Raw genomic sequence first — 26,657 nt, forward strand, 5'->3', positions numbered from 1 at the left:
CCTATCTCCAAATATTATCACATTGGTGAATAAGTTTCAACATCTGAATTTTGGGGAAAAGCAAATATTCAGGACATAACAGATACTAAATAGTTTGAAAGAGTTAGAACAAAAATCCTTGTTGGTTGGATACTGTGCTGCAGGGGCAAGAGTGCCAGCTCTGGAGTGAGTTAGCCTGTTAAATCACAGATCTGCAATTCACCAGCTGTGTAACCTTGGACAAATAACTTAATCTCTTTGGACCTTGGTTTCTCATTTGTAAAATCAGTACAATTTATAAATATACCTCATAGGTTTATTGTGAGAATTAAATATGTTAAAACAGGTAAAATATTGATCCTTTCAATAGATGAAGAAAAAGCATTTGACAAAATTCAACACCCTTTTATGATAAGAACACTTAACAAAAGAGGCATAGACGAGGCTTACCTAAAAATGATACAAGCCATATATGACAAACCCACAGCCAACATCATACTGAATGGGGAAAAATTGAAAGTATTTCCACTTAGAACTGGAACCAGACACTTCTATTCAACATAGTTCTGGAAGTCCTGGCTATAGCAATCAGACATGAGAGTGGAATTAAAGGCATCAAATTGGGAGAAGAAGAGATCAAGCTCTCACTCTTTGCTGATGATATGATATATCCAGAAAACCCCAAGGATTCAACCAAGAAACTCCTGGAATTCATAAATGAATTTAGTAAAGTCTCAGGATACAAAATCAATACACACAAATCAGAGCCATTCCTATATGCCAATAACAGTCAAATTGAGAATCAAATCAAAGACTCAATGCCCTTCACAATAGCAACAAAGAAAATAAAGTACCTAGGAATATACTTAACCAAGGAGGTAAAAGACCTCTACAGGGAGAAATATGAAACACTGAGAAAGTAAATAGCAGAGAAGATAAACAAATGGAAATCCATACCATGCTCGTGGGTCAGTAGTATAGACATTGTTAAAATATCTATACTACCCAAAGTGATCTACAGATTAAATGCAATCCCTATTAAAATACCAACATCATTTTTCACAGATATAGAAAAAATAATTTTACACTTCATATGGAACCAGAGAAGATCCCATTATAGCAAAAGCAATCCTAGGCAATAAAAACAAAATGGGAGGTATCAATTTGCCAAATTTCAAAGTATGCTACAAAGCTGTAGTAATTAAATCAGCTTGGTATTGGCACAAAAATAGGGACATTGACCAGTGGAACAGAACTGAGAACCCTGATATAAAACCATCCTCATATAGACATCTAATCTTTGACAAAGCAGATGAAAACATACACTGGGAGAAAGAACCCTTGTTCAATAAATGGTGCTGGGAAAAACTGGATAGCCACATGTAGAAGACTGAAGCAGGATCCACACCTTTCACCTCTCACAAAAATCAACTCACGCTGGGTAACAGACTTAAACCTAAGGTATGAAACTATTAGAATTCTAGAGGAAAACATTGGAAATACTCTTCTAGACTTTGGCCTAGGCAAAGAATTTATGAAGAAGACTCCAAAGGCAATTAGAGCAACAATAAAAATAAATAAATGGGACCTGATCAAATTAAAAAGCTTCTGTACAGCCAAAGAAACTGTCATGAGAGCAAACAGACAACCTACAGAATGGGAGAAAATTTTCACAAGCTACACATCTGTTAAAGGGCTGATAACTAGAATCTATTTAGAACTCAGGAAAATCAGCAAGAAAAAAATCAAACAATCCTATCAAAAAGTGGGCAAAGGACATGAACAGAAACTTTTCAAAAGAAGACAGAATAATGACCAACAAACATATGAAAAAATGCTCAACATCTCTAATCATCAGGGAAATGAAAATCAAAACTGCAATGAGATGTCACTTAACTCCAGTAAAAATGGCCTTTATCAAAAAGTCCCCAAACAATAAATGTTGGCATGGATGCGGAGAGACAGGAACACTCCTATACTGCTGGTGGGACTACAAACTAGTTCAACCTCTATGGAAAGCAATATAGAGATACCTTAAAGTGATACAAGTGGATCTACCATTTGATCTAGCAATCCCACTACTGGGAATTTACTCAAAAGACACTCTATAAAAAAGACATCTGCACTTGAATGTTTATAGCAGCACAATTCACAATTGCAAAGCTGTGGAAAGCTAGCTCATAAGTTGAGGAGCAAAAATTTGAACCCTGATCTGTGTAATCTGAATGTATAGTGTTTGGCACATAGTTAATGTGCAATAAATATTTGTTGAATACATGAGTGAATAAACACATCAGTAAATCCATCCTCTTCTGCAGCTGAACCTATGGGTTAGCTTTAATGCTTTTCATGATCTTGATAAGCTCAAGTCATTGTTAAGAGTAAGGAAGAGGTGTGAGCCACAAAAGAGAATTTACATAGAAAAACCTCTTGACCAGAAATTCCAATTTGGAAAAGAGATCTGAATTTCCTTAGAAATTACACACACACACACAGAACCTTCTGGAACACCTTCAACACACACACACACACACACACACACACACACACACACACACATTCAGGCACACAAAAGCATACATTTTTTTAACCTCATGCTTTCTTTTGTCTTCTTAACACCTCTGAAAGGGTGTAAATAATAGAATGTCAGAGCTAGAAGGTACCTTAGAAATTATCTAATCAGATCCTTTCATGTTAGTGTAAAAATTGAGGCTCTAGAGGGGAAGTAAATTGCAAAAGTCACACAAAGAATTAGAGTAAGACTAAGAATCTCAGTTTCCTGACTCAAGTTTGTTTCACTCTGAACTGTCACCATTTACCATCTTAATTTTATAGATAAGGTAACCAAAGCATCCCAAGAATGTTGATGGCCAAGCTCCTGCCATTTGTCCATTGAAACAGAGCTTGAAATCAGATTTCCTTTATTTTATTAATAAATAGGAGGCTTACTGTCATCCAAGTGCTTCTGTCTAGATGCCCAAAAGGAAGAACAGTTGCTGTTTAATTGAATAGTGGACTGAAGATAATTTACAGAAAGATTTGTCTTTCATTTCACTTTAAGAGGAAATGTTCAAGACTGCTTTATTTTCAGAAGCCTGGCAGTTCCACGAAGATTCCATGAAGGCAGGAATCCTCCATCTAATCCGTCCTTATTGAATACACAACACTTAGCACTTAATAAATATTTATTGTTGAAAGTATGACACACTAAAGGCAGAAAGAGAAATTAGGTTGGGTAATGGTTTGCCACTGGCAATGGATGGACAATCAGTGCTGATAAAGTGCAATGAATGAGGAAAAGAGGTAGGAGAAGCCCTTAAACAAAGGAGAAGCTCTGTCTCTTTATCTGATTGAAGCTGCGCTGAGTGGCTTGTTAGGAGTGTGATTGGCAGAGATATTTAAATGAGGCCTGTTTAAAATTGTTACTCTCCACCCCACCGCCATTCTCCTTTAAATTTTGTTTCAGTCATTACCCAGGTACCGGATAAAGAGATTCCTATGGGGAGTTCTAATGGGTCGATTCAATTTCATCTGGATGACGCCACTTAGCCAAGCATTAAGAGCTACAGCTCCGGGAAAGCAAACACAGAGAGGGAGAGAGAAATGATAACAAGGAGCAATAAATTCCTTCCTTCCCATCCTCCTCTATAACCCATTCACAAGACCTCCAGAAATCATCTATATTCACAAAACAGCCAGCTGGCTAAGCTGAACACACTGCAATCTCATCCCCCTCCTCCACGCAGATTATATACCAACACACCCTGAGCTATATAAGTAATCATACACTAGCGGTATCTAGTGCTCCGTTGAGATACGCTGTGTCTACAATTGCTGTTTATGCTGCTTGGGAATTGGAGGAGACGAGGAGGCAGAGGTGGAGGCGGGGGCAAAAGAGAAGGAGGGGAGGAGGTAAAGAAGGTGGATGCGAAGGAGGGAAGGGGGAGGGGAAGAAGAGGGAAAGGAAAATACCGGAGGAGGGGGTTGGAAAACAGGAGGAGGAGGAGAAGGGGGAGGAGAAAGAGGCGGAGGAGGAGGGGGAGGAGAAAGAGGAGAAGGAGGAGGAGAAAGAAGAGGAGGAGAAAGAGGAGGAGGAGGTGAACAACTTACCCTGCTGAGCTCTCTTTGGGGAATACGTGCATCAAGATTTAGATCTGCATGTAAAATCTATACTAAGTATCTGCCACTACAGGTCTGACTCTCCCCGTCCTCCGTTGTTTTTGTTTGTTTGTTTTGGTTTTGTTGTTGTTGTTTTTCTTTCTGTTTTCTCTGCTGTGTCAAAGACCAAGACAGAACTATCTCTGTTTCTGGCTCCACTGTCAGTGAAGGAGTTTTCATTCAGACTTTCCGAAGGAAAGGTGGAGAAACCTAAAGACTCAAGAGAAGAGATCTGTTGAGCCAGATGGTGCATCAGTTCTTCTGCTTTTCGCAGCATGGATAAACCCCTTCCTCAAGGTAAGCCATAGAGATTAGCTCTTAAAGACCCCAGAATTCTTTCTATGCAATGTACAAATTGCCATTCATTCCAGCCATCCTGTGCTGCGTTTTGCGTGCGTATGTGTGCGTGTGTGTGCGCGCGCGCGCAAGCGCGTGGGTAAAATAAAAACGAAAACCCTTAAATGAGATTTAAATGAATCAGCTCTTGTAGAAAACTAAACGTATTAGAAATTTCTAAATCAAAATAGGACTTCAAAATAATCTTTTTGTAGCCAAACGTCAATTTAATTTCTAGCCCGTTGACCTTTAAATGTTTTTTGGTGCTTGTTTAAGCCCCTCATAGTGCAGGCTAACCACCCAAGCTGAGGATGTAGGGAAAGCCCCTGCTGAGGCCAGTCTGGCTGCCCAGCGGGCATCCTGTCAGTGTGAGGCTGGTCTGCTATTGGTTCACAAGTCTGGGCTGTGCATCGTTCAGATTTCATCACATCACCTTGCCCTGGGTAGAAATGGCGCAAGCTAACACGGCATAACACCCAGCTTACATTGAGTCAGAGCAATGATTTAGAAATCTCTGGATCCATGCCTGTGTATGTGTACACATGTCTCTGTGTGGCATGTGGAAATTTTGTCAAAAATGAGAACCTGTGAGCATGTCTAGTTAGCCGTTAGGCATTTGATAGAACCTAGGGCAGTGGTTTCCTGCACGCTCCCTTCCACACGTCTAACTAATTTTAATCATCTTTCACTTCTGCATACTGCAAACCAAGTTGGATGAACAGAGAACAGATCTTGAACTCTTAAACAAAAATCTGTTTTGAAATGCAAACTATTGTTGCTTTTCTGGGCATATTAAACACTCACTGTAATATGATGTGCTGTCACAGGAATCGACTATACCAGGTGCTTAAATCATGTTCCCAACAAGTCAGCTGCATATATAAATACAAATAAGGCACAGACTAGCAGTTTATCCACAATAAAGTATTAGTCTTGTTCTTTTTGCCTCTAAACAAACATATACTAAGACTTTATTATAACATTCTATAATTTTGTTTCTTTGTGTTCCGTCTTAGGTCTCTAGCTGTGAAACAGTCTATCTTAGTGATCTGAGTGACTTGGATTTGAAGGTATTTATTCCAAGTTAAGGAGTTGAGTAGTAAAGAACCTAAAGGAAAGACTTTTGAGACAGAGAAATGCAACCAACAAACCCCACATAAAATTGAGAGTATCTGGACAAGAAAGGGCTTTTAAAACCCTCGTTGTATACCCTCTAATTTTGTGGATGAAGAAACTGAGGTCTGGAACATAGGTCACTGGCCCACAGTCACACAGCAAAGTAGAACAAACAATAGGACTACAATTTAAGTTTCTTGTGTCTTATAAAAGGATTGGGGGTTTAAAGAAAGATTCCTACTTCTTAAATGAACAAATAGCTTCTTAGAGTTTTCCTCAGCATTAGAAGTATGTGAATTTGTTTGGTATTAAAAATTTTCCCTGTATCGTTCCTCAATAAAACACCTATGTCTTCAATAATGCAAGGTCTTAAAACTGCAAGACTCCTTGGTTTGAAATAAACTTCTATGAGTCTAATGAAACTATTAAAGTAATGAATAGGACTAGGGTAGCAAAGTGACGAGTTAAGAGTTAAATGTGGTGAGAACCTGGCAGCCCCAGCAAGATGTATGCGGTGGGAGGGAGGCCCAGTCAGTGGCAGAGAGGTTAGTAATGTAAACTATATACAACTTGGTATTTGTAAGGGGGGAAGTGCTTTGATAGAGATGCAAAAGCTTTTGCACAGAGAGGGATTTTTAGAGAGCAGACTTTGGAACAGTAGAACTAAGAAAACATATACATCCATAGCAGAAATTCCCCCTCTATGTTTGCTTTCAGTTATTCTGAGAACGGGTGTATATAACAGCATAGCATAGAAAATGGTCATGATGGAGACTCAGACTTTTGGGGGGAGGGGGAAATGGGCATTTATTGAAACCTTAAAATCTGTACCCACATAATATGCCAAAAAAAAAAAAAAGCAATGCACCTCAGGGCTGTTACACAGTAACATAAAAAACAGCATTAAACCCATGGGAGTAGGAGAAAACAGGAGCCAGGCTCTCCTTCTCTTCCCCCCTCTTCTTTGAAATCAATATTGAGTCATATTGTATCAGAAAGGATTTGTCATAGAAATAAGACTTATCTAAAGGAGTTAGCATAAAAGGGCTTTATATAGGAATGTTTTCAGCTTTAGTTCCAAGATGGCAGATTTTAGGTTCCAGAGAGAAAATACATTTTCTTTCATTAACAAACATTATCATTTCTTGAATGGATTTAGCTTTCTAGTTCCTAAATTGGCATAAGAAAAGACAGACATTTTTATTTAGGTTGAACATAGCAAATTTCAGAGCTACAGAAAAACAGTTGGAAAATCTGTGAGCATTTGGACAGAGAGACTGAGATGGGAGTGGGTTTACAATGCATCATTCATTACTGCAGAGGTACTACGTGACAAAAATCACTAGATTCCATCAATGTGCAATCAAGACTTATAATCACCTTGACTCCTATTAATATATGATATGTTTGTTCTCTCTCTTATTTAATAGAATATGGAATTGACCAACAGCCCAGTCGGTTTCTTAACTGTTGTTCACAATGAATGGCTCTTTAATGGGTATATTTCTGAATCACAAACATGCATGTAGTCATAGTTTTTCATCTAGTCTATGTGCTGCAGCAGTCTCATGCCTATTCCTTTCTCAATAATTTTTTCCCTCTTACCTTCCTCTACAGTATCTATTTCATTTCATCCTGTTAGCCAGATAGGATTCAGCACATCCAGAATGGCAAACAATTTATTGTCACTCAATCCTTTTTTAATTCCTACTTAACACCCTGATTTTACCCAAGTCCTACTGCCCACCATATTACAGATCTTTCACACTCGATTCCAGAGTTCATTTGCATAAAAGATTTTACAGAGCAGGAAGAAATCTTTTGAGTTCATCCTGTCAGTCCTCTTACCTATAAGTAAGACAGTACCTCATAATTCCAGACTGATACCCACAGCTTCCTTAATCATCCAACAAAGCATCTCAACTCCTCAGTCTTGTGTAAATCTAATCAATATTCAAATACGCCTTCTCAACCTAAACACCATGTACCCTTCTGCTCCCCAGACAAGATCCCCTTTGAACATGGTTCTCATTATTGGTTCCGAATCATTTATATTATGACCTAGATTCCTTCCTTTCAATCTTCTGGGCATGTCCCTGAGATACCTAGAGACATCCCTAGAATCCTGTCTTTGGAATCTCACATGATTATCTCCTGTAATTTTGAGACCTTATATATCTTCCTTTGAATCATTGCTTCTTGGAATTTTTAATATGTTTTGAATCTAGTTTCCTCTGAGAAATCAATGAGTCTAAACTGCATCCAGCATGTATATTATTGTTCTTACAGTGTAAAGGACTTGAAGGTTGCCACATATCCTTTAACTGATCACTGAGACATAAATCCATTTCTTATAAATTTGTCAAAGACTCTTTCCAGTCCAAAGCTCTTACATCCACAAACCCTCCAAGCCAAATGCACAATGTGTACTTTTTTATTTGGGTGTTCAAATGAAAACTGCCTGTTCCTTTCCAATGCTGAGACTATAAATCTATAAAAATACAGCAAAGATAGAGGTGGGAAGTTGCAGGGGGCTTTGAGTACAAGGAAATGAAGGAGAAATACATTTTTTGTTGTTGTTGTTTGTCCTTTTCTTCTTTTTTTTCTTTTATTTTTTTTATCTGAAATTCTGTGGGTACAAATATTGTTAGGGTTACATATCTTGCCCCTGCCCCCCCTTCCCACCCTGCTCTGCCAGAGCTTCAAACGTGTCCAGTCTTTAAGTGGTGCACCCTGCACACACCATGAAAGTGCGTACCCTTCCCCTTCTTCTCCCTTCCACCTGTTCACCTCCCATTAACAAATTTTTTTTTTAGACATTTTGGTTACAAGTGTGTTTCTTTGCCTCTCCCTAAAAAGGGATAGAAGTAATCCTTTCCCCCCTCCAATGCTCATCACATCCTTAAGATGTGGGTCTGCCTTTTTGAATGCCCAAATAAACAAGGACACATTACTCAACTTACTCTAAAGGACTTGAAGATGTAGAAGGTATGGATAAAAAGAAATATTTTATCAAGTTGCTTAGTTATAGAAATATAGATCATAATGGGGCAACAGTCCTTCAAAATTACCTAATCTACCCCTATAAATATTTAGATAGTGAAACTGAAGCCCAAAGAAAACAAGTGATTTGACAAAGGTAACATGGATATGTGAGTCTTAAAAAGTCTCCATAGTGTTTATTTGCATTCACTTGTGCTGCATTTAACACCAAAACAACTGGCTAAGATGTGAATTTTTTGTCAGCCTTGTTCTTTCATGTGATGTGGCAAAGAAGTTATTTTTAACCAAATTAAATCTTCTTTTAAAAAAATGAACAGATGTGAATTCAGCTAATCAGGTTTACATGGGGATATAGCTTCAAAAGTCAACTGAGTCTGGTCATGTTATTAACCACTGAGTCCTTTATGAACTGCACCCTTATTTTTATTGTTATTGAACTTTGGGCCCATTTCAGTGACATATTTGCTTGCTTATGGAAACCTAATCAAACCTCTCCCACTTGTTTATTTCTATTACTTCTTAAAGTTATCCATCTCATACAGTAGTATGATTAATTATTCTATCTTGAGGAAGCCTGGAATCTGATGGATTTGAAATATATACTTTATTCATGCTAGTGTTCCCTCAGTCCTAATGCCTGCAGGGTATCTTTTGTATTTGTGTTTAGGCTTCCTGGTGTACACTTTTTTGGCTCTTCAGTCTTCCAGGTGGTGTGATACAGCAGTGTACTGTTTGTACAATGTTTTCCTTATAGTCATCATTATCAGTTCTAGGCTTGATCAGATCCTTCTGGGAATGACTACCCAATTCTTCCTGATTGTGGTACAATCTCCATACAAGCATGGGCTTTCTAGATGTTCAACTTTGCTTAATTAAATGTGGTATAAAAATGTGGCTGCTCTTTTAGAAAACTAGTTTATTGCATAAAGTAAAGATAGATAAAAGAAGTCCAAGTAGATTCTGTTTGGTAAATCTTATCAATATGGAGTTGACTCAGGGTGGTAATAAGTACAATTATAGATGATATTTGAAATAATTCAGGGTTTGCCTCCTATGGTTCCCTTATCCTCAATGCCACTCCCATGTATACACAAGTTTGATTCTGGAACCACCATGCCACTTAAAAAGAATCACCTCCTCAATAAGTTAAAGCAGCCAGTAAGGTGAGGAAAACCATAAGATAATTAGTCTTGACTTCCTTATAGACTTGAGAAGACTTTTTTCCTATTACTCTACAGACAGTTTAATTCCTGCCCTCTGTATCTCTGCCATATCTCTGCCATCATTACATTCTGCTTGCTTGCCTATATTTATTGAATCAAACAATGTCCTTTCCCATCTGGTTTTTTGTTTGTTTCTTTCTTTCTTTTTGAGAGAGTCTCTCTCTTTTGCCCTGACTAGAGTGCCGTGGCATCAGCCTAGCTCATAGCAACCTCAAACTCCTGGGCTCAAGCAATCCTCCTGCCTCAGCCTCCTGAGTAGCTGGGACTATAGGCATGCACCACCATGCCCGGCTAATTTTTTCTGTTTTTAGTATAGATGGGTCTTGCTCTTGCTCAGGCTGGTCTCAAACTCCTGAGCTCAAGCGATCCTCCAGCTAGGATCCTCACAGTGCTAGGATTACATGTGTGAGCCACCGTGTCCGACCTCCCATCTGTTTATTTTTGCTTATCATAAATTACACTGAAAGGAGAATTTTGATTGGTAATATATATGTATATCACTCATATTTATGATAAACTTCTTGTGGACGACTTTTGAGGCTTTCTCTTTTGTTGCTTCTGCATTGCTTCAGAAAGTGGACCTTGCATTTAACATTAGGTTCTGTTTTTATTAGAATGCTGATGCTCAAGGCTTACATTTCTCTGCTAACAACACCTGAATGAACTAGCTGCTCCTGTTAACCTAGTCATATGACAGAATACAAAAGTATCCATGATCTGATGTTTGTTCACAAACTGCTTTATAGTCCGAATGAGATGACCAGATTTGCCTAAATAAGTAGGTGAGGTCAATTACAAAATGAAAGTGTAGTATGAAGATTACTGTAAAATGACTGAAGATAGTGGTGATACTAGGACCTGAGCTTTGTTGATTCCCTGCAAAGTACTTATGCCTGTGTGTTCTAATTTATTGTTTCTATTCCTTCTCTCCTAGGATTTTCTGATGTGTCCTGAGGTCCATGTAACTACATGGGCTCTTCTTTATCACCATAAGTGCCACCCTGACCCAAAACCACTCAGAGCTCAAAAATCAAGGCAAAATGGATGCCACGGTGACAGATGATTTTCAACAAATTCTGCCAATTGAACAGCTACACTCTACTCATGCTAGCAATGATTACGTGGAACGGCCTCCAGCCCCCTGTAAACAGGCCCTCTCCAGCCCTTCCCTTATCATGCAAACCCACAAATCTGATTGTTCTCTGTCTACCATGGCTACTGCTCTCCCTTGCAGTCTCAGCCAGTGCCATCAATTGCAGCCCTTGCCTCAGCATCTGAGCCAATCTAGCATTGCCAGCTCAATGTCCCATAGCACCACTGCCTCTGATCAAAGGCTCTTGTCCAGCATTACACCCTCACCTTCAGGCCAGTCCATCATCCAAACCCAGCCTGGAGCAGGAGCCCACCCAAAGGCTGATGGTTCTCTGAAGGGAGAAGCTGAGCAGTCTGCTGGGCACACCAGTGAGCACCTCTTCATCTGTGAGGAGTGTGGGCGCTGCAAGTGTGTTCCCTGCACAGCAGCTCGCCCTCTCCCCTCCTGTTGGCTGTGCAACCAGCGTTGCCTTTGTTCTGCGGAGAGCCTCCTCGATTATGGCACTTGTCTCTGCTGTGTCAAGGGCCTCTTCTACCACTGCTCCACTGATGATGAAGACAACTGCGCTGATGAGCCCTGCTCATGTGGGCCTAGTTCTTGCTTCATCCGCTGGGCAGCCATGAGCCTCATCTCCCTCTTCTTACCCTGCCTGTGCTGCTACCTGCCTACCCGTGGATGCCTCTATCTGTGCCAGCAGGGCTATGATAGCCTCCAGCGACCAGGCTGCCGCTGTAACAGGCACACCAACACTGTGTGCAGAAAAATCTCTTCTAGTAATGCACCCTTACCCAAGCCCCAGGAAAAATCTGTATGACCTTCCCACAAGATGGATCCAGAGCTTTCTCCTTAGCCCCCACCAGTAAAGCATAGGCCTCATTCTTGGATGTGGCAGGGGGAGTAATAAACTAGCCAAAGTTAGGACCTCACCCCTTTTGTTCCTGCAATGTCAAGGGAATGACCAAGAACATCTTGATGCAGGATGCCTTGTTCTTCCTCATAGTATCTATTTCATTCCTCTTCAATTGTTTTACACCCAGCCAGTTCAGCTCTTATGGCTGTCGTGGCAAATTCAGGTGATATGTGGGCATGAGGTTTGGACACTGAGGACTGACAGAGCCAGCAACGTGGAGGTTTAGGGGCTCCCCAATGTAATGCCTCTCGATGCAGGCTCTGGTTGTCACTCTGCTTTCCACAGTGCTTTTGGAAGCTTTCTTCTAAAATGGTTTTCACAGGTATATGTGGAACAACATTCAACCTTCCAGGGAATATGACCCTTTCTCCCTGTTTACTGCCTTTCTCTTCTTTAGTCATCTGTCTCTCTTTCTCCTCCTCTCCTTTTCTTTCACTGTCCTGTTCTGTATTCCTTCCTCTTTCATTCTCACCCTCTCTACTTTTACTTTTCTTCTCTTTTTCTCTCTCTTCCTTTCTACCCCTTCCCTCCCTCTTTCAGACTAATCCTTTCTCTGCCCATATTTCAATCTTGTTTGATCAATATTTATCTTTTTCTATGTATCCCTCTTTCTCTAACCTATCCAGAAGTGCTGTTTTTCCATAGGTGTTTCCTTAAATGCCAAACTTTGCTATGCTATTTACTATTTTTTATTAAGGGAAATGGATTACTGTAATGAACCGATCACTAGCAATAGTCTGTATCCTGATGTGTGTGTGCATTCACAACCACTCTCACCTGTTTGTGAGCATACGAGGCAAAGTTATCTTACATTTCCAGGTTTATTTAATTGAAGTTTTTCTCCCCTTCCCAATAATCAACTTATAGTACTGACAGATTCCACTAGCATGCTGAGTAGGATAGTAAATCAGGATGCTCATAACTTTGTATGTCTGACCCAAGTGCCAAAGGCAGACATGCTTTATAGCTAAATGAACAAAGCAAAGGATATTACAGAAGTATGTTCTCTCTTAGAAACTAACTGCCCTGAAATTGCATGGCTAAGGCCTTAGTAATGGACTTAAAAAGTCATAAAACTTTAGAGCTGGGAGGAATCTTAACTGTTAATCTAGTTCAATGCCCTTATTTTACAGATGGGAAAACCAAGGCCTGGAGATAGGAAGGCACTTTCCCAAGGCCACACACTGAGTTAATAGCAGAATTGGAACTGGAATACAGGTCTTCTGACTCCTAGTTCAGTATTCCTTTCCCTGTACCACAGTGAGTCATGGGACTTTTTCCTATGACTCTATTAACAGTTACAGAAAGCCATTCCCATCCAATTATTAATACTTTTCAGGAACCATGCCAAGATAGTGTGGCAGTCTTTCTACAATGCGTGGTGGGTAGCTAATTAACTACCAGGGGTTGAGGCTGCCCTCAGTGGACATCAGCTTTGGCTTTGTCAGCTTGTAGAAGCTCAAGTGTGGAAAAGAAAAGCTTAAAGAAGCCCTAACCAAGCTGTATCTTCGCCATTGCGTCTACTCTTTGCTGTACACACTGTGCTTGCTTCTGGCTTTGTTTGTAATGGCAGTTGCCTGAGAACCTAGATTTCAGCAACAGTGAAAAACTGAAATGAAATGAAATGCAGAGAACTGACTTCTCTCTTAAAAAATACAGAGAGCCTATGATGTGAACCCTGTTCCATGGGAAAAGGCTGCAGTGGTGATGGCAGGCTCCTAAAGACTGCTGCTAAAAGACACGAGAATTATATAATTTCCTTCTGTACGTGAATCTGAAATTCACTAAGGAATTCAAAGATTGAGGGCACTTCCTTGAAATCAAGGTGCTCCAACTTAGTTTAAGATTTCCAGACTTCTAACTTTATATCTCATCTCTTTTAAAGTGTGCATGGATGTATATTACAGGGTGGAGAGGTTGGGGAAAGTATATAGTCATATACAGGGAGATGAAGGGGACATCCATGTTCCTTTGTTGGATGCATATTACAGAAATATGTGCCACACAGTCTTTGTTGGTTCTGAATCTTCCTGATGTATACTGACATCCGGACTGCACACAGCCCCACACCTTCACTTACAACTCCTGTTCTAAAATTGCTTTGCTCTATTTTTGTATATACATATATATATATATATATATATTATGATGATTATTGATAATGTTAATGATATTGCTGAAAATGGTGCCATATATAAGGTTAGGCTTCTTGGAACACTTATAAACCAAAACCAATACCTGTAACCTCTTATGTTGGTTTCAGATACTTCAATTTTAAGTAATTTTTTATCTTACAAGTCTGCTTGATTGTACTTTAAACTTATGTACCCCTAAAAGCTGTGCTTAGTTCTCTGCGTCAAGCTGGATGGTAATGAATAGCAACACACACTTCTCTCTGCTTCTGCCTGAAATTTGCTTAGAGCTCAGATATCTAAGGATTCTCTGGCACTAGTGCATTGTTCCTGGAGCTAAAGTTATTCTATGGATGTTTGCTTATTAGTTTCAGGCCCTGAAATAACACAAGTCCCTCTTCCTTGATAGCTCCTTGATATCCCAATCTTGTAGTCCTTACTCAGGCAAATTGTGCACTGCCAGAGGGGCCCTGGGCTCTTCCATACACCCAGAGGAGCTCTTCTCAGTGTATTTCTAAATGGCCTTACACTTGGTAGAAGAAACTGAAGGGTTACTCAAATGCAGTTGCAATCTGCTGCTGAGTCAGGGCTTTCACTTGTGTCCAAGTTGGCCTGATATGGACTGCATCTGGTTTATGTATAGATGGGTCCTGTTGGGGTATGCGCATGGACGTGTGAGTGAATGTGCATATGTATCCCTTCTGTGATATATATATATATATTTATATATATATATAGTATGTGTGTGTAAACATATATTCACACATCTCTATATATTTTAATGTATTGCACATGTATATTTAAAATATATATGAAAGAATTCTAAATCCTGCAGAGAGGCTCTGTTTTCACTTTCATTATTTTTCTACTTTGTGTCATGTACTGTATAAGCAGGAACATTTAGAGGTTGTTTCCTGCTTAGGATTTTTTTTTTTTTTTTTTGCAATTAAGTCATCTGTTACCCACTAACTCTACAGCTTTACACATACTAGTCCCTTGATAATTTCATATGGCATTAGCCAAGGAAACTTTGGTTCCAGCCCATCTTCCCTCATCACAATGGCTATGATAAATATAGTGAACACTTACGTAATGCTTACTATATGATAAGCACTATTTTTAGCCTGTTACCTATATTAGCTCATTCAATCCTCACAATAATTCAGTGATGTAGGTACCTTTCTAATCTCTATTTTAAAAAGGGAAAATTAAAGCACAGAGAGGTTAAGTGACTTGCCAAAAGTAACAATTATAAATGGTATAGCTAAGATTTGAACCTAAGCTGTCTGACTCCCAAGTTCATGCTCAGAGTCAGGTATACAATGTATACCAGTCTGGAGTACAATGTAAACATCTGAAGTAACAAACTTTAAATGGTGAATAGTCCTTTCCCTAACTCCAGTCCATCTGCAGCCTAGAAGTTGAAATAAATGTGCTCCTATTTTAGGATTAAAGCAATAATTACAGATGTCATGTATTAGCTATCTTGTTTCTCAGTATGGTAGCATTACAAACTTCTCTATTATTTCCTTTGAAAACATGCTTGCAGCCAGTTACCATTTCTCAGAGAGCTTATGACGTTGAACTAGTAGAGGAATATTTTCACTTGTGCCAGAGAGAGTAAGAGTTTATTTGGCCTTTTATTGGACAAGGAAAACTAATTCAATTTTTTTCTGCACAAAGTAGAACTGAAACTATTTTTGGAACTTGAAATTTGTTTGAGCTATTAACATGCAAACTCATTGATTATAGGAAATGCAGTCTTCTAATTTAAATGTAAGCAATCCACTGATGACCACTGGTCAGTATAACACCTTGCTGTTTACCATCAGCTCTTTCACACGGACAATCCTTTACCTTGACATTATTTCAGACCCAAAAGGAACCTTAGAGAACATCTAGTCCAATGTCAACATCTTACAGTTGACAAAAAAAGATGCACAGAGAGGGGAAATAACCTGTCCAAAGTCACACAGTTCTGAATTTGAGTGGAATTATGACTTTATTCCAGAGTTCCTAATTTCCAGGTGTCTTAGCCTATGTTTCTTAGAAAATAGAGCTTGAATCAAAAACTTCTATGCAATCCAGGGAAGTAGGAGTAAGGAAAAGGGTAATGAGATAAGGAAGGAAAAATAGCAAACATAAAGGATTATATTGCCAAGTTGGTCACAGTCTATTTCATGGCAAGCTAATTTATCAATCTCTTATGACAGGTCATATGAAACTACTACATCTCTATACTTTTTAAAGAGTTCAATAGGATAGGATTCCTTTTTATACAAAGAAGAAGGATATTTTGAAACTTTGTTACTCCTCTAATTGAATAACAGACTTCATTTCCATATAAAAAGAAGCTTTTCAAAACAAGTTAGAGAATACATAGTTTCAAGAAGGCACATTTTGTACATTTCTGAGGGCCCAATAAAGCCTACTCACCAGCAAATTGGTATTAACTGCTCAGCACCTAAGTGGACACATAGGAATTACATTAAATGGGTATTGAGCAGGTAGAAGAGGGGAGGAGGAGGCGGGTATATACATACCTAATGAGTGAGATATGCACCATTTGGGAGATGGTCACACTTGAAGCTCAGACTTGTGGGGGGAGGAGGGACAAGGGTATTATTTGAAACCTTAAAATTGGTACGCCCATAATATGCTGAAATTAAAAAAAAGTGTATCTAAGTCAATGTATGTACATGAATGCACATCATCATAATAGCAGGAAAATTGGTCAAGTTAATAAATTAGGGGAAATTAGCTAAACAAGGTATTTTGCAACTGAAAACAAAGTAATCTGCTAGTAACTGGCTTTTTAAAATATTTTAGCTACTAATTATGACACCATATAGACACATTCTAACTGTTATACTATCTTTTATTCTCATACACAGTAATTTCCTCTGTCTTACAGATGATTCTTACTTAAAGTCAAAGCATTTAGTTGATAAAAACATTCAATTTATTTGCTTTCATATTTACAGATAGGATCATAAAAGCATTGAATGCATTTCACTGCATTAATTCTTGCTTTTTCATAAAAGAAAAGATGAGTGTAAGGGAGTTCTGAAATTTTTCTAGATGAATAATGAAATCAGGCTATTATCCAAAACAATCTAGCAAAACTCTTTTCAAATGACCTCCACTTTAGTAAGTCCAGTGGTTACTTCTCAGTCCTCATTATATCTGATCTATTAGGAGCATTTGACACAGTTGTTCACTCTGTCCTCCTAAAAATACTTTCACTACTTTGACTTCCAGAGCACCATGTTCTACTGGTTTTCCTCCTTACTTAACTGACCGTGCCTTCTATGTTTCCTTGGCGGGGACCCCCATCTTCTTCACCTCTTCATATTCAAGTATTCCAGGGATTGGTCCATGGACACCTGCTCTTTGTGAAATATTATACATATAATATTTATATATAATTATTTATTTATATAAAATAATATATATTATTCATTTATATTTTTATATAAAATTTATGTAACTCTCAAAAGTAGATATCCAGCATGGACTCCCTTGAATGCCCCACTTCTATACCCAACTGCCTATTTCACATCTCTACTCCAATATCTAGTAAATATTTCAAACATAACATGTTCATACTAAGTACTTGATTATTTCTATTTCAAATCTGAACTTTGTAGCTTTTCCTATCTCCTTTAATGCTAATTCCAACTTTCTAGTTGCTCAGATCAAAAACTTTATAGTCATTCATTAGACTTTTTATTAGTTGTGAATGTAGCCAAAATTCTCAACCTTCAAATCCTCAATTAGTCTTTCACTTGGGTGATTTAGGCTAGATCGCACATAGACATTAGTACCTCTTTTGGATCTCAGCCTAAGATTTGATTAAGACTGAAATTCCTGATCCCTTTATCCTAATCTAGATTCATATCCTTATCTTGACCCTCAAAGTTATCAGTGTTGCTGCTTTTAAAGGCCAGGATGGGCAACACAAGGAAAGGCATCTTTTTAATTTTTTTTTATTTCAGCATATTACAGGGGTACAAATGTTTAGATTACATATATTACCTTTGTCCCACTTGAGTCAGAGCTTCTAGCATGTCCATCTGTCAGATGGTGAGCATCGCACCCATTAGGTGTGAATATACCCATTCCCTCCTCACCCCTCCAATCTGCCCGGCACCTGATGAATGTTATTACTATATATGCACTTAAGTGTTGCTCAGTTAATACCAATTTGATAGTGAGTACATGTGGTGCTTGTTTTTCCTTTCTTGGAATGCTGTACTTAGTAGAATGGGTTCCAGCTGTATCCAGGATAATACAAGAGGTGCCATATCACCAATCTTTTTGTGACTGAGTAGAACACCATGGTATACATATACCACATTTTATTAATTCAGTCATAAATTGATGGGCACTTGGGTTGTTTCCACATCTTTGCAATTGTGAATTGTACTGCTATAAACATTCGAGTGCAGATGTCTTTTTTCTAGAATGTCTTTTGCTCTTTTGGATAGATGCCCAGTAATGGGATTGCTGGATCAAATGGTAGTTCTACTTGTATCTCTTTGAGGTATCTCCATATTACTTTCCCCAGAGGTTGTACAAGTTTGAAGTCCCACCATCAGTGTATGAGTGTTCCTATCTCTCCGCATCCATGTCAACATTTATTGTTTGGGGACTTTTTGATAAAGGCCATTCTCACTGGAGATAAGTGATATTTTATTGTGGTTTTGATTTGCATTTCCCTGATGATTAGAGATGTTGAGACCATTTTTTTTAATGTTTACTGGCCATTACTCTATCTTCTTTTGAAAAGTTTCTGTTCATGCCCTTTGCCCACTTTTTGATAGGGTTATTTGATTTTTTTCTTGCTGATTTTTCTGAGTTCTATATAGATTCTAGTTATCAATCTGTTATCAGATGTGAAACAAGAGAATATTTTCTCCCATTCTGTAGGTTGTCTGTTTACTCTCGTGATAGTTTCCTTGGTTGTACAGAAGATTTTTAATTTGATCAGGGCCCATCTATTTATTTTTGTTGTTGCTGTGATTGCCTTTAGGGTATTATTCATAAGTTCTTTGTCTAGGTCAATGTCTATAAGAGTTTTATCAACATTTTCTTCTAGAATTCTTATGGTTTCATGCCTTGGATTTAAGTCTGTTATTCAGCATGAGTTGATTTTTGTCAGAGGTGAGAGATGTGGATCCTGTTTCAGTCTTCTACATGTGACTATCCAACTTTCCCAGCACCATTTATTAAGGATTCTTTTCCTCAGTGTATGTTTTTGTCTGGTTTGTCAAAGATCAGATGGCTATATGAGGATGGTTTTATATCTGGGTTCTTAGTTCTGTTCTATTGGTCTATGTCTCTGTTCTTGTGCTAGTACCATGCTTTTTTAGTTACTATAGCCTTGTAGTATAGCTTGAAGTCTAGTAAATTTATGCCTGCCGATTTGTTCTCTTGGCTTAAGATTGCTTTTGCTATATGGGGTCTTCTCTGGTTTCATATGAAGTGTAGAATTATTTTTTCTAGATCTGTGAAAAATAATGTTGATATTGTAATAGGCATTTCATTGAATCTGTAGATTACTTTGGGTAGTGATAATTACATTTTAACAATGTTGATTCTGCCGACCCATGAAGGAAGGTATCTTTGGAATGACACTGATTATTGCTAGGAATCTTGGTGTCATTACAAATTATATATATTTGCTCCAGATACATTTGTTGGCCATTCTCCAAGAAAAGAAGGGGATAACCTTAACCCACAAATTGTCATTCCTCAATTAACCAGGTAATCCTTTTCATTATACCAGATAATGGTCATGTCTCTGATGGTAAAAGACACAGATGACAGAATCTGGAAGCCACCAAGTCATTGAACATCTGACTAGCTCTACTAAAAACAAAGGTAGTCATGCAGGGAAATATCCTAACTTTATTAATATAAGGCTTTAACATGAAGCCATCTTCATGTTATCCCACTGTAATAAGATGAGGTGAACCATACATGAATCCCGAGGAGTCATTTCGAACTTATGTCCTCAGGCCTAAACTAAAAGAGATCAAATGACTTCCTTGGCCCTTTTCTCCTAGGCCTACACTTTAATTCCCACCTTCAAAGTATTACCTGATGACAAAAAGAAACACTAAAAAGAAAATTCAAGGAAAGGGATATTCATTTTTATAATACTAGAGATTAGCTGGCTTAAACAATCTTACACTGTGAATTTTTTTTTTCTAAATATTGTCTTTCCAATGGAGGTGAAAGCCTTCTAAGGAGGAGAAAGCCCCAGGCCCATCTTAATACATAAACCATATTGAAAGAAAGAGAGAAAAATGTAGTGGGAAGAAATATTAAATATGAGTCCAGAAAGAAAAACAAAGCTTTAAAAAAGTGCTGATATTCAAACTCCTACTTTTTCAAACTCCTACTGCTCTTCAGTTGCAATTTGTGTGTGTGTGTGTGTGTGTGTGTGTGTGTGTGTGAGAGAGAGAGAGAGAGAGAGAGAGAGAGAGAGAGAGAGAGAGAGGGAGTCTTGACCTCTGTCCTAGAGGTTCAATGTTAGACTATGCCGCTAACATTGACTGCCTTTCCAACTCCCTTCTACGACATGTTCCATAGCACTTGGATCTTATATTAAATCACGAGGTTTCTCTCCTTCAGAGAGAAATGTCAGACTGGATTTGTGGCTTTCCCTGGATTGGTTTCTTCTGATTAGAGGTGGTGTTGTGGAAATCACAGTGCCCTGAGACCAATGTAAATCAGAATCTTTGGAGGTAGGGCTGAGGGATGGATTTTTTAAAGCTCTCATGTGATTATAATATGCATACAGGTTAGAGAAAGCCCATTCACCTCATTCTATAAATACAGATAGATAATGGGGCCAAAAGAGGGAAAGCGATTTACTCATAACCACACAGTGAGTTAATGACAAAGTTAGGAGTGTAAGAATCAATGTCTGCAGATTCCTGGCCACAGTATAGATTATACTACACTGCTTCTCTCTCTACCACATGCTCTCTCTGAACCTTTGCTTTCTTCATCTGTAATATGAAGGTAATAAAGCCTAGAGATTTCATGAGAACCATTAAAGCAGAAGCATTTTTTAATGTACAAAGTTCCACAAAAATGTGGAAGAATTAATGCATAATATATATGTGAGACTGAGACTCTAAAACAACATAATGGAAGTTATTTTTTATTTTAATCATGTATTCATTTGGATGATGTGTTTACCTTATAATATGTATCAAGATTGAACATTTGTGTAGATTATATGTGCCTTTAAATTGAATTTGGCCTCAGTGACAGTCAATATTAGAAGTTCCGGACAGAGGTTATACTTTCCTTTCTCTTCCACTTGCTGGAATAGGGATGAAGAGAAATATAAAAGCAAAGGTACTCAGTCAACCACAACATGACTTTAGGAGTAACTAAGTAACTAGTCCAAGGTTTCTACAGGACTTGTAGATCCCATTCCCAAAGCTGGTCCTGTTTTGGGGGAGAAGGCCAAAACAATATATCTCTCCTGAAAGTCAGTAGCAATGGAAAGCCAAGGAGGATTGCCCATGCGGAGTTTCTGCTTTAGAAGCCAGAAAGAAGAGAAGAGGCTTTCTTAGTTGGCTTATCTGAGGAAGTAGATTATTTGGGGATCTAGTATTCCCAAAATAATCTGTAACCACAAGGAACACATTTCCTGGACTCCAGGGCTCCAGAACAGGATATCCATACTGATTCCAGCCTATCTATCAGAGATATTAGGGATTTCCAGAGGGGGCCACTTCTATTCCCCTAAGAGTCATACATCTGGCTACTTGTTCATTTGGTAAAAATGAAATTCTGTACCATTTATAAAGTGGCCCTTTTGTGTCTTCCTTATTTTGAAAGTATAATATACTTTCTTAATTCATCATTCATTTTTTGCTGATAATTTTAAGTATTTGTTTTTAAATACAAAAAATATATTTATTTAACACAGTACTCCTTTTTCCTCTTATTTGAGCCTGCTAATAAATTAAAAACAAGTCATGATTAAACTGGGTAATTCTATATGTCACATAGCAAGTGAGTTTTAAAATCCATTTAGTAAATATATCCTTATTTCAGCTTGAAATACCTCCTTTTTAAGGGGGCAGTAGAGAGACAAGGAATTAGTAGAAATCAAGAGGCCTAAAAGTATAGTGATGAACACTTATAATTCAGACCCATCTCAGGCAGGGGTTTCATTCCAGATAATTAATAGGTGATGACCTATGCTCAGGAAAAATGGGGTTGTTTAAAGGCCATGTTTCAGGGATCTATGATTTCCTAGAAAATATACCCCAATGAGCTTCCTGCTAGTAATTATACTGCTGAAGAAGTTCTTGTACTTTGCCTGACAACAATTTACATAAGAGCTTAAGGGTGAGCTACATAAAGTAGCAGGTTGACAAAATGAGAAATCAGACTTAGTCTGTAGTTCTGAAGGAAGGGTCAAATTTGTTTGCAGTATCATCCATATGCATTAATGGTAGGAGAAAATGAAATCTATTTCAAGAATACTTCAGATAAACAGGGTGGAGATCAGAGCTGAGAAGAATAAAAGGTAATAACTGCATATGAGACTAGAGCATACCTGAAGTGCAGAAGCAACACTGAATTTAGAATCAGAAGGTAAAGATAACCCACAAGACAATGTGCAATGGGAGGAGCCAGCCTTGATGACTCTCAACCAAAGGATTATAGCTAGCTCTACCATGTGCTAGACCATGTTTGGCAAGTTACTTAGCCTTTCTATACCTGATTTTGAACCTAGAAACCATGACTCTAAAGATTTTGTGCTTTAATACTACAATCTCCCTTTTTAGGATAAAAATGGGTATATGAATTGGGTCATAATATGTCCCAATTTGCCCAGGACTATCTCAGTTCATACCTATTTCTGATCATGTTTATTAATAGTACCCTCTTACACTCTGACAACTTATCTTGACATGACTTATATGTAACATATAATATCATGTTTAGTCCCCAACTTTTTATTATCCATCATTCCCCTCAAGCCCTGACTTCCCTTCTTACCCAGCTTACATTCTCTCTCCCCCTCTATCACACTTGCCTAACAAAATCCAAACCTTAGTTAAATATAACCACTTATTTCACATTTTCATCTAAGCAGGTGAATATGGTTGGAGAAAAACACAAAAGCATAAATTCAAGTGTGCCCTCAGTTCGACCAGACATTCCTACTTTATTTCTCTCTTCAGTTTATTTTTTAAAAAACTCTCCTAAAGGACTCTTTCACACTTCTCTCTCATCACACCTTCAATACCCAATCTCCTCCATGCCTCTACTCCCAGTCTATGACCTTTCCACACATCATTAGGAAAATAGAAGCATTTTATCTTTAACCCACTCCAGTCAGGCTTTTGAAGCAACCCTCCACTGAAATAGTTTTTGTCAATATCACCATTGATTCTACCTTGCTAAATCCAATGGTCAATTCTCAGTCATCTTACTGAACTTATCAGCAACATTTGTCCCAATTGATTATGCCCTTTATCTTAATGTAGCTTCCTTCACTAACGCTTAGCAGAGCCTGAGATAGGACCTACATGCAATTAATTTAGTAGAAGTGATTCAGAGACTAGGAGAAGGCAACTGACAAAATTGAGCCATAAAAGGAGGGAATATCAATTCAAGAATATGTTAATGATCTGTTTATTACTATAGGCAACTGTGGATTATTCTCATAGACTCTCTAAGGAGCCATGTAGTATGTACTCCCATATGTTCTACCAGAAATACAAGAGGGGAATGTTTATCTATCAAATCTCATCTCCCATTGATCAAGTGTAATCCTAGAGGGTGTTAACTCACTGGCACTTACAAGTTGATAGATGCACTGAGCAGGTCCCTGCAGGTGTCCCACATGGTGGTAGCAGAGAAACTCCATGGCAGGAAGCAATAGTATTAGGTGCAGCTGAATGAAGTAGCATTAAGCTACACCAGAATACAGCTGCTGCAGGAATGGCCTGAACAAAAGATGGTCCAAGAGCATATGAAATGGGGCTTAAAAGATGTTCAACACATCCTCGTTATTGAAACCCATTCTTTACTTGGCTTCCAGTACACCATACTCTCCTGGTTCTCCTTTCGCCTCATTGGTTGCTCCTTTTCCAAGCCCTTTAATGGTTCTTCCTCATTTTCCTGAACTATAAATCTTAGCATGCCTAAGGTTTCACTTCTCTATCTATGCTTACTGTCTTGGTGATCTCATCTAGTCTCCTAAATTTAAACACCATTTACACACTCACAGCTCCCTAATTTATATCTCTAGCCCCAATCTCTCTCCTGAATTCCAGACCGCTTACTTAAAAATCCACTTACAAGGTTAATAATAATATAAAATGTAACATATCCTAAAGATAAATCTTCATTTCTATATGGTTCAGTTGTCCCCCACCACAATAAATGATGATACCATTCTTCTAGTGTCTCAAGCCACCCATTTGGAGCTATCCTTGACTCCTATATTTTTTCATATCAATTGATCAACAAATCCTGTTAGCTCTACCCTCAAAATATATCCAGAATGAATTTGATCACTTCTCACTATCATTACTGCTACTACCTGGTCTAATCCACGATTATTTCCTCCCTGGATAATTTCAGCAGCTCTCTAATTCCACTGTTGACCTCAGCCCCAAAGTCTCATCCCAACATAGAAACCAGAGTGATTGTTCTAAAAATGAATGCAGTACCTTGTCACTCTTCTGCATAAAACCCTCTAATAATCTCCCACCTAACTTAGAACTAGATTCATCTCATTATAGCTATAAGGCCTTACATACTCTTCCCCTGAATTTACATGGCCAGCTTTCTCACTTAATTGGGTCCACTCAAATGTCACTTCCTCAAGGAGGCCTTCCCTGACCATCCTGAATCAGCATTGCTCACCGTATTACACTCTTGTTTTGCTTCAATTTCCCCCCATAGGACTTCTTACTACTTGATTATGTTACATATTACTATTGAATAAATAGATGAATATCATGGGAATTTAAATTGGAGCAACCTCTTGAGATCAACAAATATTGATTCAATCTCTTCTGTCCCAGACATTGCTCTATGTACTGCTTCACTCTGTTCCCTCTCAAAACTATTCCATTGCCCCTTGGAACCTATCTTTTTTTTTTTATTTCGGCATATTATGGGGGTATAGATTTTAAGGTTTCAATAAATGCCCATTTCCCCCCCTCCCCCGAAAAGTCCGAGTCTCCATCATGACCATCACCCAAATGGTGCACATCTCACTCATTATGTATGTATATACCCGCTCTCCTCCCCCCTCCCACCTGCCCAATACCCTATTACTGTAGTACCTATGTGTCCACTTAGGTGCTACTCAGTTAATACCAGTTTGCTGGAGAATATATCTGGTGCTTGTTTTTCCATTCTTGGGATACTTCACTTAGTAGTATGGGTTCCAGCTCTAACCAGGAAAATATAAGATGTGCTATATCACCATTGTTTCTTAGAGCTCAATAGTACTCCATGGTATACATATACCACATTTTATTAATCCATTCTTGGATTGATGGGCACTTGAGCTGTTTCCACAGCCTTGCAATTATGAATTGTGCTACTATAAACATTCGAGTGCAGGTGTCTTTTTTGTACAGTGTCATTGGATCTTTTGGGTAGATGCCAAGCAATGGGATTGCTGGATCAAATGGTAGGTTCACTTGTATCGCTTTAAGGTATCTCCATATTGCTTTCCACAGAGGTTGAACTAGTTTGCAGTCCCACCAGCAGTGTAGGAGTGTTCATCTCTCTCCGCAACCACGCCAGCATTTATTGTTTGGAGATTTTTTGATAAAGGCCATTCTCACTGGGGTTAAGTGATATCTCATTGTAGTTTTGATTTGCATTTCCCTGATGATTAGAGATGTTGAGCATTTTTTCATATGTTTGTTGGCCAGTCTTCTGTCTTCTTTAGAAAAGTTTCTGTTCAAGTCCTTTGCCCACTTTTTAATGGGGTTATTTGATTTTTTCTTCCTGATTTTCATGAGTTCTAAGTATATTCTAGTTATCAGTCCCTTATCGGATGCATAGGATGCAAAAGTTTTCTCCCATTCTGTAGGTTGTCTGTTTACTTTCATGACTATTTCTTTGGCTGTGCAGAAGCTTTGTAGTTTGATCATGTCCCATTTATTTATTTTTGTTGCTGCTGTGATTGCTTTTGGGGACTTCTTAATAAACTCTTTGCCCAGGCCGATGTCTAGGAGAGTGTTTCCAACGTTTTCCTCTAGACTTCTAATAGTTTCATACCTTAGGTTTAAGTCTGTTATCCAGCATGAGTTGGTTTTTGTGAGAGGTGAAAGGTGTGTGTCCTGTTTCAGCCTTCTACAGGTGGCTATCCAGTTTACCCAGCACCATTTATTGAAAAGGGATTCTTTTCAACAGTGTATGTTTTTGTCTGCTTTGTCAAAGCTTAGATGGCTATATGAGGATGGTTTTATATCAGGATTCTCAGATATGTTCCACTGGTCAATATTCCTATTTTGGTGCCAATACCATATTGATTTAATTACTACAGCTTTGTAGTATAGTTTGATATCTGGCATATTAATGCCTCCCATTTTGTTTTTGTTGCCAAGAATTGCTCTTGATATTCGGGGTCTTCTTTGGTTCCATACGAAGCGTAAAATTATTTTTTCTATATCTGTGAAGAATGCTGATGGGAT

The 26,657-nt window shown here is 38.3% G+C and overlaps 1 protein-coding gene across 1 annotated transcript; it reads left to right on the forward strand.

Annotated features, from left to right (window-relative positions):
- The first annotated feature begins 10,753 nt into the window (after positions 1–10,753).
- Positions 10,754–14,736, forward strand: SPRY3 (sprouty RTK signaling antagonist 3). Its single transcript, XM_075999687.1, has one exon. The coding sequence runs from the start codon at positions 10,856–10,858 to the stop codon at positions 11,720–11,722; it is 867 nt and encodes a 288-aa protein (XP_075855802.1). The 5' UTR covers positions 10,754–10,855; the 3' UTR covers positions 11,723–14,736.
- Positions 14,737–26,657: the final 11,921 nt, after the last annotated feature.

The sequence above is a fragment of the Microcebus murinus genome, unplaced genomic scaffold (genome assembly GCF_040939455.1).
Source record: "Microcebus murinus isolate Inina unplaced genomic scaffold, M.murinus_Inina_mat1.0 scaf001_hap2_Mmur4.0, whole genome shotgun sequence".
In the NCBI taxonomy this organism is placed as follows: domain Eukaryota; kingdom Metazoa; phylum Chordata; class Mammalia; order Primates; family Cheirogaleidae; genus Microcebus; species Microcebus murinus.

What these genes read in the sequence shown, in the direction of transcription:
- SPRY3 (XM_075999687.1), top strand. Translation starts at nt 10,856, where the DNA reads ATGGATGCCACGGTGACAGATGATTTTCAACAAATTCTGCCAATTGAA.